Source organism: Meriones unguiculatus, chromosome 18 (assembly GCF_030254825.1).
Source record: "Meriones unguiculatus strain TT.TT164.6M chromosome 18, Bangor_MerUng_6.1, whole genome shotgun sequence".
Lineage (NCBI taxonomy): Eukaryota > Metazoa > Chordata > Mammalia > Rodentia > Muridae > Meriones > Meriones unguiculatus.
In genome coordinates this window covers 11784307-11796550 of record NC_083365.1, presented here as the reverse complement: position 1 = coordinate 11796550, position 12244 = coordinate 11784307, and the positions used below count along the sequence as shown (strand labels likewise).

The following is a 12244-nucleotide window of genomic DNA, read 5'->3' as shown; positions in this document are numbered from 1 at the left end:
CTCGGAAGCAAGACAGATAGTGGATGGGAGTGGAGAGAACCATCCTCTTTAAAGCAGTCCTTAATTCACTGTATTGTATATTTGATTTGCTGGGACGCTGCACAAGCATGACAACTCAATTTGGATGTTCAGCACCCATGTGAAAACTAGGCATGATGGGATGTGCCTGTAACCCTACTACTAGGGAAACAGAAGGGACAGCCACTTGCCAGTCAACCAGGTAGCTGCAATGGCAAGATTCAGGTTCCACAAGAGGACCCTGTCTCAAAAAGTAAGGTGGAGAGTGATAAAGTAGATCACCCAGCGTCAACCTCTGGCTGCATATGCACACACATGAGGAATACCTTACACACAAGAAAGCAACCTTAGAACCAGGAAGGAAGAATACAATTTGAATGCTTTTCTAAATGGCAGAAGAGTAGCCTAAAAAAATTTAAGGCCAGAGGACTCTTGGGCGGTTCTGCAGGAGCCTAGAATTGCTTCTTGTTCTTTTGACTTCTTACTAACAGAAAAATGATATCTGGAAATAAAGATGAAAGTTTCAGGTGAAAGTGCAGTCAGGGGTCCCGGAGATATGGTCTTAGTGACTGGCAAGAGTCTTCTCGAGTTCACTTACTGGGACAATAGTGTCTTTCTTCTTTCTTCGTTCAGAAGTTAACATCAATCAAAATCCAGAACGACAAGATGCGTACTGGAAACCTTCCAGCCAACATGAAGAAGAACCGGGTTTTACAAATCATTCCATGTAAGTCCCCCTACCCACTTCAGAGTGTTATGGCTCCAACTCCCAGTTTCCTCCCAGCTTCTCAGGTGTGGTCATTGGCCTGAAGTCAAGAGTCACAGCATTGCCTGTTTCTCTCAGTTCTTTAGTGGTTTCAGGAAAGCCAAAGAATATTGCTTTGGTCCACTGGCTTATGAGGCTGTAAGGGGAGTGAATGTTGGTGAACTGCAAGCCATTCATTGTCCTCCCTGCAGATGAATTTAATAGAGTGATCATTCCAGTCAAACGAGGTGAAGAGAACACGGACTATGTGAATGCGTCCTTCATTGACGTAAGTGCTCAGTTCTTTCCCTGAGTCTGTTCCATGGGGCTTCCAGAGCCTCCCTCACATGCCCACTTGAGAAGAACATCTTTGAGTTAATCGACAGCTACTGAATTCATTGCCACCTACCCACCCTGAGCACTAGGCCTGTCTAGCCATAAAGAGCAGAATGTAAAGGAGACGTGCTACTAATTTCTGGAAGAGAACCTTACAACGTAATCACATCCAAGAATCTAAAACTGATCTAATTTTTCCTATTTCTATTCTCTTTCTCTGCCTCCAGCCCCCTACTTCCCTTCCCCTGGTATGATCCTTGGTCAAAAGAGAGTTGTTTCTGGAATCCGTGTACCTCCAGTTGGTCTCTATCCTACGGGCTCGTCTTACTGCCTTCCAGATAAGCCTGTTTTTCACAGGTGTACACCACTCCTTGACAAACCACCTTTGTGATTCACCTGACCCTTACAGGGCTACCGGCAGAAAGACTCCTACATTGCCAGCCAGGGCCCTCTTCTCCACACAGTTGAGGACTTCTGGCGGATGATCTGGGAATGGAAGTCCTGCTCCATCGTAATGCTAACAGAACTGGAAGAAAGAGGCCAGGTGAGCTCCAGAAGATGCTATGGGAAACAAAAAGGTTGGGGCAACTGTAAGATATATTTGGATCTTTTCTTTGATAGTGTCCTGGCATGTAAACAGCCAGTTGGTATTTAAGCAGCCTTCAGCTTCTCCCTGAACCTCCAGTCGAGTCCAGACATTTCCTACCATTTCACTTTTCTCCTTTATCGGGCCCTCAGACTGGCCTTTGCACACATTCTCTCCATCCTACCTCCCTAGTAAGGTAAAGCCAGTGAGGAAAGAAGTCATATAGCTTGGCTCTGAAGTAGAAGCATCTAAGTGCCCTTAAGACAGGGGCAGCTCTTATAATTAAAAGAAAATGATTAAATTTAAGAAATGTAAAGTAAAAGAAAAACATTATAAAAAACAAAAAGAATTTGAGGCCAAGTATGGCGCTTCCATCCCAGCACTATGGAGGTAGAGGCAGGAAGGTCTATATGAAATCGAGGCAGCCTGGTCTACACAGGGAGTTCCAGGCAAGCCAGGGCTGCCTAGTGAGACCCTGTCTCAAAAAAAGGGAAAAAAATTCATTAGCAAGGATTTCCTCAGAACTAGAGAGAAGAGAGAACGGCCCAGTGCTGGGCCAGCAGCTTCATAGCACATATTTAAGGTCATTTTTCTTAAAGAAAAAAAAGTTAGAGCCGACTTAAAAGTATTTTTGTCTGGGGTTCTGATATACATAGACCTCAGAGATGTCCTAGATCAGCTCCTCAGCATAGGAAATCGCTCCCAGCTCTCTGTCCCTGGTCATGCAGCCTCAACAGGGCACCCTCGAGTTCAGGATATCATCTTTCATCCTTTACTTCAGGCTGCACTCCTATAGTGCTTCTTTTTGAAGCCTCTCTGCATCGAGGTTGTGCACCATAGTGAGGTTTTTCACTGTCCGTGGAGCATCCTTTAGCAGGTATTGGAATCAATACAATGAGCCTGGAGATGCTATTGTGGCCTGGTAACACTTCTGAGCTTTATACTAAAGTAAAGAGCCTTTGAGAAGCTGGAGAACAGTTAATACTTGCTGCACAGTCAAGAACAGATTTGAATCCAAACCCTCATATAATAAGCCAGCTGTTCTGCACAGTCCTATAACCCTGCATCCAAACCCTCATGTAATAAGCCAGCTGTTCTGCACAGTCCTATAACCCTGCATCCAGTGGGCAGAGACAGGATTGCTGGGGCTTCCCATCTTCCATCCTCACTGAGAAATGAGAGCCTGGGTTGAGAGAAAAACCTTGCCTCAAAGAAATCAGTGAGGAGTAAGGAACACATGATACCCTTCTAGCCTTCTCCTGTGCACACTGGCACATGCACACATGAACAAAAACACCAGTTATTTTTTATTTTTTTTATATGTATTTATTTATTTATTTTATGTAAATGAGTGCTCTATCTGTATGTACACCTGCATGCCAGAAGAAGGCACCAGATCCCTGTATAGATGGTTGTGAACCACCATGTGGTTGCTGTGAATTGAACTCAGGACCTCTGGAAGAGCAGACAGTACTCTTAACCTCTTAGCCCTCTCTCCAGCCACCCCTCCCCCCCCTTTTTTTTTTAAATAAAAGGTACTTTGACAAATCTAATCTGTATATCTCTTAAAAACCCTCTGGGGTTAGTAAGATGACTCAGTGGATGAAAGTGCTGTTCTGTGACTTCCATATGCACTTCATGGCACAGTCATACGCACACACACTAAATGAGTAATAAATGTTCTTTTATAAACAGACCTCTTCACCCTGGCAAGGTGACGCAAACCTGTAAGCCCAGAACGTAGGCAGCAGATGTAAAAGATTCATCACTCATTCATCTCGCTCTGAACCCACCTAAATAAATGTTACCTTTCATCCATTGCTCGTGTCACAAGTCTTTCCATGCCCCTACAGGCAGTTTGTCTTGAGTCTGTTGGTAAGTCCTGGTAGCTGCTGAGCATGCCCACTTTCCTAGCTTGAGCACTGCCTCTCACCATTATCTCTGACAGGAGGAGGTACAGACATGTGGACGGTAGTGGTGCCTTCCAGGCATCCCGCCAGCACAGGTCCTCACCTCAGGTCGCCTGATACCACTTCCTGTGTCCTGCCAAACCTCCTTATTTCCTCATGTAGCAGCCAAGTGGTGCCTTTTTGAAAAATATAAATGTAATCATGTCACTCTTTGTGGAGATCGTGCTAAAATGCCCATGCATGTAAATTACAAGAATATTTAGTGGTGACAACTAGTTTTCAAACTTGGATTCAGCCTTTCTTCTCATCTCACTTATTTATTTACAGACAGGATCTCATGTCTCTCGGGATGACTTCAGCCCCACTGTGTTGTCAAGGCTAACCTTGAACGTTTGATCCTCCTCCCCCACCTCTCTAGAATGCTGGGATTACAAGTGTACACCATCATGCCTAGTTTTTTTCTGTACTGGGGAACAAACCTAGAACTTCAGATATGCTCAGTAACTTAGCTACGTCCCAGCCCTGGTTGTTTCTGAAATTCTTACAATATTTTCCAGGCTGGCTTTTAAAGCAACATCCTTTTAACAAGGTGGTGGCACATGCCTCTAATCTCAGTGCTCCAGAGGCAGAGGTAGGAGGATCTCTGCTGAGTTCAAGCCCATCTAGAATTACATAGTGACACTGTGAGACTCTGGCTCCAAGGGGAGTGGGAAGATGAAAGGGGCAAGGGGGCGGGGGAGAAGAAAAGAAAAATCAGAATCCATTTGCCTCACCATTCCAAATACAGGAATTATGGGTATGTGCACTGTCCTTCCCATGTCTGTCACATCTTTCCTTCATCCTACTTTCCGTATTCTCAGTTGCCATCTACAAACTAAATAGAACATGGTTATAGTTTGCAAGATCAGTCACAGCCTCTGTCTTTGAGAAGGGAGTCTCATTTTCTTAATGGCCTTGTGTTCCCTGTGGGCCTAATCACCAGCTTTGCCCTTGTATCTCCATTCCCAGCAGGATCCCTGGGCATTTTTAGCCTGAGCCTTCCTACTACCTAGATTCTTTAGACTCACATTTTGCCCCTTAAATCAGAGTCAGCCCGGTAGATCCCTGATCTGAAGCTGTCAACCCGCAGCAGCCACAGAAACACTGGCACTGCTGTAACAGCTGTCCCCACCAACCTCCCATGGCCAAGAGGCCGCCTCTAAGTTGCACAGTCCTTCTGAATCTCAGAGAGTTTGACTTTGCTTTTTGCATTCCAAACTACTTTGATTTTTGTTGTTGAGCCCACATGGAGAAGTAAATTAAAAGAAGAATCCTATTACTTCACCAAGTGAGGACTGCCTGAGGATAACTGCCTGTTATCTATCTCATAACTGTCATAATGTATATGGTGTCTCTTCATATCATCCATTAAATCCTAGTCCCATCAAGTAACCAGATGTATTTCAACTACTAATATCTTACACACCTCTCTGCAACAGGTTTTTGGTTTGGTTGGTTGGTTGGTTTGTTTGTTTGTTTGTTTTTACCTTGATAATCATCATGTAGCATGAGTCTGGAACCTCAGGTTCAGTCAGGACCAAATGAAACTACCTTAACCCACTATTCCCCTTAGCAAGCCAGAAAAAGCTTTGATTTTACTATTCTCCTCTCCCTTCTTCACCCCAGCTTAAAGGGGCCTCTTCTGTCCCTACCCCCTTGTAAGTAACTAATCTTATGACCTAAAAGCTGCTAGGTGTGGTTTTCAGTACCTAATTATCAGTTTGCTGGCTGATTGGTTGGGTTTTTTGAGATCTTACTTTGTAGCCCAGGCTAACCTTGAACTCACAGTCCTCTTTACCTTTGCCTCCAAAATACTGGGGTTACAGTCATGAGCCATCACACCTGGCCAGCTAATTCTCTTTTAACGTCTGCTGGTTTTAGGATTTAGCTTGTTCTGCCCATCAGCAAGGATAGAAACGCTCACACTAGCAACCTTCAGGCCTCTCTTTAACTGTTACAGATTAGAGGTCTAAGAGGACACGGCGGGTACAGCACGGTGGTACACACCTTCAGTCTCAGCACTGGGGAGGCAGAAGGCTAGACCTCTGTGAGTTTCAAGGCCAACCTGAAACCCCAGGCCAGCCAGGGCTACACAGTAGGACCCAGGAATGTAAGTGGTATATACACGCACATGCAAGCAAAACAGTCATACATAAATAAATCTAAGAATAAATGTCAGAAGAAAAGGTCTCTGTGCTGTGAGGAGCCAGGCTACTTACAGGCACTACTGCTGCTCTGCCATGCACTCTAGCCCCTGACCTAACACACCTCTCCGTTTGTTCCTCCAGGAGAAGTGTGCGCAGTATTGGCCATCTGATGGCCTGGTGTCCTATGGGGATATCACAGTTGAGCTGAAGAAGGAGGAGGAATGTGAGAGCTACACTGTCCGAGACCTCCTGGTCACCAACACCAGGGTAAGATGGGTACTAGGTGGGGCTGCTCCTGCAGGAAGAGCAGGCTTCCACTGCTTCCCTGATCCCTCTTCTTCCAAAGGAGAACAAGAGTCGGCAGATCCGACAGTTCCACTTCCATGGCTGGCCGGAGGTGGGCATCCCCAGCGATGGGAAGGGCATGATCAACATCATTGCAGCAGTCCAGAAGCAGCAGCAGCAGTCGGGGAACCATCCCATCACTGTGCACTGCAGGTACCAAAGAAACCCGAAGCTGGGTTGCGGGTGGGGTGTGATGGTGAATATTGACCAGGCCACCAGGAGAGACCCTGAACAGATACTGCTGAGCACCATGGTGTTGGATGATCCAGACAACTGGGTAATAAGAGGGGATCTTAGGAGTGTTCACAGTGTACGAATGTTCATTTCTTGAGAAGAGCATGGGGCAGTGAGGGGATCCAGGGCAGCAGCAAGGGAGGCCAACACTGGAGAGACCAGTTAGGTAGTTGGGGTGTAGGCCTGGTCTCCTGAAGCATGGGGAAAGAGAAAAAAGTATTTTGAGAATGGTTTGAGAAAAAAAATCAGTAAGACTGAGAAAAGACGAAAAAAGAAAAGGCAAGAATTCCTCCCCAAGTTTGAGCCCAAATTAGTAGTAACATTGACATAAGCAACGGAAGAACAATGGAAAGAAGACTTGTTTGGGGGAGCAAGTGCCTCTGGTTTGAAGTGGGATGTTAGAGGGGAAATAGTAGTAGTCTGGGAATGTGGTCAAGTACTTGACCAGCATGCTCAAGGCCCCAAGTGAAGTCCCCAGCACTCCAGGGTAAAAAAAAAAAAAAAAAATGTTTATCCTGAGATATGTCCTTAATAGTGAAGTCTCACCAGACATGGTAGTGTAGTTAATTCCAATACTCAGGAAGAAGAAGGCTATCTGTAAGTAAGTTTAAGGCCAGCCTGGTCTACATAATCAGATCCAAGCCAAGCAGGGCTACATAGTGAGACCCTGTTTAGAAGGAAAAAAAAAAATGTACAGCCCTACTGTAGGGCTGAGGATTTAGCTTTGTACACACATGACATGAAACCTATACATGGCCTGTAATCCCAGCACTTAGGAGGTGGAGTCTGGAGGATCGGAAGTTCAAGGTTATCCTCAACCATATAGCAAAACAATAAAAAGTCTGTCAGTATTCTTCCAAGTTCTCCCATTCCAGGTTTCCCTGTGGCCTCACAGTGGCTGGAGACAATGGCTTTTCACACTGGATACAAGTCACTCATCTCTTTGTGACGTGCTTTAATAGCTGCTCTTGTGGTTTTTGTCTTCATGGGCCTTTCTGTCTCTGCGCCATCCTCATCTGTGGTCCATTCTTGGACTCCCAGACAATGCCTTAGGTAGCTCATCTAAACTCCTTTGCCCATAGTGTCCACTGCCAAGTCTTGGTCTCTGGTTCAAACTCTCCCTTAAATTTCGTATTGCTATATCTGGCATTTATGTATCTTAAGAGTCAAGTCATAACTCCTGATCTTCCTTCCAAATCTCCCCCAAATCAGTGTTTTCTACTCCTGTGTAACTCTCTTGTTGTCTTAATTTTTATTTTTTGTATAAGGGTGTTTTGTCTACATGTGTGTCTTTATATCATGTGCGTCCCTGGTGCTTGAGGAGGCCAGGAAAGGGCATTGGATGGAGTTAGAAATGGTTATGAGCTGACATATAGGTGCTAGGAATGAAATCCAGGTCCTCTGCAAGAGCAGCCAGTGCTCTTAACCATAGAGCCACCTCTCCAGACCTCTCTTTTTGTTTTTATGTGTTTTTAGTTTTGTTTTTTGAGACGGTTTTACTGAATAGACCAGGCTAGCTTCAAACTAACAGAGATCCACCTACCTCTGTCTCCCAAGTGCTTCTGGGACCTGCTTAACTCAGTCTTATGAGAAGCCTTAGAAGTTCTCCTCCCATTCTCCATATCATGTCTGAGCCATCAGTGAATCCTGTTCTACCTGCCCCATCTTCTCAGAATACAAATACTACTTCTACCTCCCCACAGCTCCTCACCCCAAGCTACCTTCCCTCTCTTCTGACTCTGGCTTTCTCGACCCCTCCACCCCACCCTTAACACAGCAACCTTAAAGTCTTTTAAAAGAAAAGGCTCCTGAATCTGGGTCAAGGAGATAGTTTTGCTGGTAAAAGCACTTGCGATGCAAGCCCGACAGCGCAACTTCATCCCCAGAACCCATGTGAAAAGCTAGATGTGGTATCCCTGCATCGACAGTCCCAGCACGGGAAACTGAGACAGTAGAATTCCCAGCAGCTCTCGGGCCAGCTAGCCTGCTGTTGACTGTGCAGTGGCAGAAACAAAGACTGCCTCAACAAGGTGGAAGGGAAGAACCAGCTTCCAGAGTTGTCTTCTAACCTCCGTGTGTACACTATGGCTTCTGCATTCCCCACACCCTGCAGCCTGCTCTCACACACTCACACTTCTCCAGTCCTCACACACAAAGAAACAGAATCAGTAACACTGGACCACTCCTACCTAGAATCCCAACAAGGGCCCAGCATGATGTGAGGTCTCCTTGCCAAGCCAGTCAGCTAAGGGTACCCAGCATTCTCTTGGGCTCTGATCTCATACCTACCATTCTCCTTTCCCTTCTGCACTAGATCCAGGTACCTCACTTCATCACCCTCAACCCCTAAGAGGCTTGTTTTCAGATAGCCAGGCATGGTGCATCACTGTCACTTGGTGTCTGCTTATGCAGCATTCTTTCAGAGAACCTTCCCTACTTTCCCTGAGCATCCTGCCTGAAGCATTGTTCCTCCCTTTTTTTTCCTTATTGTGTGTGTGTGTGTGTATATATATATATATATATATATATATATATATATATATATATATTAAAGATTTATTTATTATTTATACAGCATTCTGCCTACACACCAGGTCTTACTATGGATGCTTATGAGCCACCACGTGGTTGCTGGGAATTGAACTCAGGACCTTTGGAAGAACAGCGAGTGTTTTTAACCTCTGAGCCATCTCTCCAGCCCCTATATATTTTTTTGGTTGTTTGTTTTTCAGGACAGGGTTTTTCTGTGTAGCCTTTGCTGTCCTGGACTCGCTTTGTAGACCAGGCTGACCTTGAACTCACAGAGATCCACCAGCCTCTGCCTTCCAGAGTGCCAGGATTACAGATGTGCACCCCCACACCCAGCTGTATATCTTACTTATCTAGGAGGACTGCTGAGTCATAGCCCCTGCCATACAGTAGGTACTTGTCTGGTAAGGGAATCATCTGGCAATATTGGACATAGTGGATCATGTCAAGGTGGAAGTTTATATTCCTTAGAGAGAATGAAAAGGAATCTGCAAACACCAGTGCAGAAAGTTGGAGTCAACAGCTGGTGAAGATAACGTAGTCATTGTAGGTAGACAACAAGGAGTCGGGCTGACAGGGTATGTGAAAGCTGTCACCCTAAGGCGACCCACAAGCACATCCTCAGTGCCCACAGGAAGGGCAGCAGGGATCCACCAGCTCTCCTGAGCTCCTCTCTCACAAAGCTCCAGGCTAGGAGGACAGAGGTAAGCAAGGCCCCACTGACACCTTCCCCTGGCAGCTCCGTGGATGAACTCCCCTCCCAGAACCAGTCCCAGCTTGCGTCTGTTCCTCGCCACACATGCCCCTCAGAACAGGCAGCCCCACACAGCAGGTGTGGTGAGTGTATCTGCTCTGTTTCAGTGCCGGGGCAGGACGGACGGGGACCTTTTGTGCCTTGAGCACAGTCCTGGAGCGTGTGAAAGCAGAAGGAATTTTGGATGTCTTCCAAACTGTCAAGAGCCTGCGGCTACAGAGGCCACACATGGTCCAGACACTGGTATGATGCTTATGTCTGTGTGTCGACACACTGTCCATAGCTCTTCCCTGTTAGGAAGAGAAGCCCTCTCTTCAGAGAGCTTCCCATACTCAGACGACAGGCAGCACCTTGGGAAGCAGGGCCAGAGTGGGAGCACAGCCTGTTGCCAAAAGAAATAGAACAGGTTAGATGGAAGTACCTTGAGTCCGGGGAGATAGCCCAGTGGGTAACAGCACTTGTTCTGCAAGCATGCAAACCTGAGTTCAAATCCCCAGCACTTAGAAAAAAAGCTGGATGGCCTGTATATACCAGCACTGAAGGCAGACACAGGCAGATCCCAAGAGCTTCCTGGCCACCCAGCCTAGCTGAAACAGCCATCTTCTGGTTCAGTGAGAGACCCTCTCTGAAGGGAATAGATAGAGAACAATTGAAGAAGACACCTTATTGATGTTCAGGCCTCAGGTGCACAGTCACACCTGAATACTCACACACATACCTCACACGCACGCACAAACGCATGTGCAGAGGGAAGGCCTGAATGACCCACAGGGTTTGTCTGCACTCTGTTTGGATTCTGTTTAGAAGCATTTGTTTTGCTTGGCTTTCTGTTCAGAGGTCTGACTCTTGACAAAGGTTTTCCTGAATCTTGTGGACCTAGAAAGGTTTGAGGGGAAACGTGACTTTTAGGAGATTTGAGAAGAAATAAAGCTTTGGGTGTTAGGATTCATCTCAGCCCAGCAGCCTGGGGTCAGCCTGGCACACATCTGACCTGCAGGACCTAGGACTGTCCTCACATGTCTGCTCAGCTATGCCTGTAGAAGGTCTACTTTAGTTCCCTCAGTTTCCCACTTCAAAAACTGGGTCTAAGCCCGGGTGATGGTGCATACCTTTATTCCCAACACTCAGGAGGCAGAGAAGCAGGCGTGAGTTCTAAGACAGCCTGGTCTACAGAGCGAGTCCTGGGCCAGCCAAGTATACATAGTGATTTGTGTGAAAAGGGGCCTCCGTTAGGAACTGGGCTTCGGCATTCCCCGTGGTAACTCTGGTTTTCTTCCCTGCCTCTTCCCCAGGAACAGTATGAATTCTGCTACAAGGTGGTGCAGGAGTACATCGATGCCTTCTCAGACTATGCCAACTTCAAGTAACAGGTGACAGGCCTACAGACAGGAGAATTGCCTTTAATATTTTGTAATATTCTGTTTTGTTAATATACCCAAAATTGTATATATCTTATAACTGTTTTAGAAATGGCACATAGGCTTCTATTACTGATTAGGTGGAGATTTTGTATGTAAATGTGTTAGCACTGATAGTCCTTTTTCCAGTGTTTTATCGGGGAATTAAATAGTGTGACATTTGGACTGATATCATGAAACGCTGAGCCTGAAAATTGGGCTGGATTATTCTTTGCTTCAAACGTCTTTTCCTAAAGAAGGTAAATATAAGACTCACTCCAGGTAGCTCGGTGCCGACTGAAACAAAGCACAGCGTTCTCAGAGCTCTCGAGGAAGCAGTTGTCTCACTGTCCCCGTCCAGCCTCTTTCCCTCCTTGTACTGTAAATAACCTTCCCCTTTCCAATCCACCCTCATCTCCCACTACCTTCGTCCCAGTATCAGCCTCCCCCAGCACGGGGAATAATGAGACGAGAGCGGCATCTCTGGCACCACACTAGGGATCATCAGGTAATAAAACGTTTGATTCCCTGAGGAAATGTTGGTCCCTTTGTCTTGGGCAGAGCAGCCTTATTAAGCTGGGGCTCTCCTGGGTTGTTCCCAGCCCCGCTGTTGGCTGCTATCTTTCAGTTCCCTAGTCCTCTTTTCTATCAGTCATCCCAGCCACCCACCAAGCTTTGCTCCTTAGGACAGACAGGGAAACTCAGGCAGACTGAGTTTCTCTAAGGGAAAGGAGGGGCTGGTGGTGGGCTTGAGTTGAGGCCACTTTGGCCTCTCTAAGTTTCTGTCCAGAATAAGTTTCTGGTTTTCTTCAGGAGATGTATTTATTACTGTGTGTAAATGTGGACACACACATGCCACAGCACATTACTCTTCAGGAGTTGGTGCTCTCCTTTCAGCTTGTTTGTGAGGCAGGGTATATAAGTCACTTTTCTATTGCTGTGGTAAGGCACAATGATCAAGGCAACTTATAAAGAGAGTTTAATTTGGGACTCGCAGTTCCAGAGGGTGAGTCTATGACCGTCCTGGTGGAGCATGGCAGGAGCCAGGCAGGCATGGTGCTGCTGAAGCAGTGTCTGAGAACTCCTATCTTGATCTATAAGCACGAGGCAGAGAGAGAAAGATACTAGGAATGGCCTGGGCACTAGAAACCACAGAGCCCAGCCCTGGTGACACACCTCCTCCAACAAGACCACACCTCCTAAT

The 12244-nt window shown here is 46.4% G+C and overlaps 1 protein-coding gene and 1 long non-coding RNA gene across 3 annotated transcripts in view; one reads left to right on the top strand and one right to left on the bottom strand.

The window, feature by feature from the left end:
• Ptpra (protein tyrosine phosphatase receptor type A) overlaps positions 1–11232 on the top strand; it is a 110292-nt gene extending 99060 nt beyond the window's left edge. For both annotated transcript variants that reach the window (XM_060371855.1, XM_060371853.1), the window contains 7 exons: positions 652–745; positions 976–1052; positions 1509–1643; positions 5923–6048; positions 6128–6279; positions 9751–9886; positions 10936–11232. In XM_060371855.1, coding sequence (XP_060227838.1) covers positions 652–745; positions 976–1052; positions 1509–1643; positions 5923–6048; positions 6128–6279; positions 9751–9886; positions 10936–11010 — 795 coding nt within the window. In that variant the 3' untranslated portion in view covers positions 11011–11232. The remainder of the gene's footprint in view (positions 1–651; positions 746–975; positions 1053–1508; positions 1644–5922; positions 6049–6127; positions 6280–9750; positions 9887–10935) is intronic.
• On the bottom strand, positions 9884–10936 carry LOC132649037 (uncharacterized). Its single transcript, XR_009587441.1, has 3 exons — positions 10753–10936; positions 10362–10519; positions 9884–10025 (listed from the first exon to the last, which is right to left on the bottom strand). It is a non-coding gene; the product is annotated as an uncharacterized LOC132649037 (long non-coding RNA).
• Positions 11233–12244: the final 1012 nt, after the last annotated feature.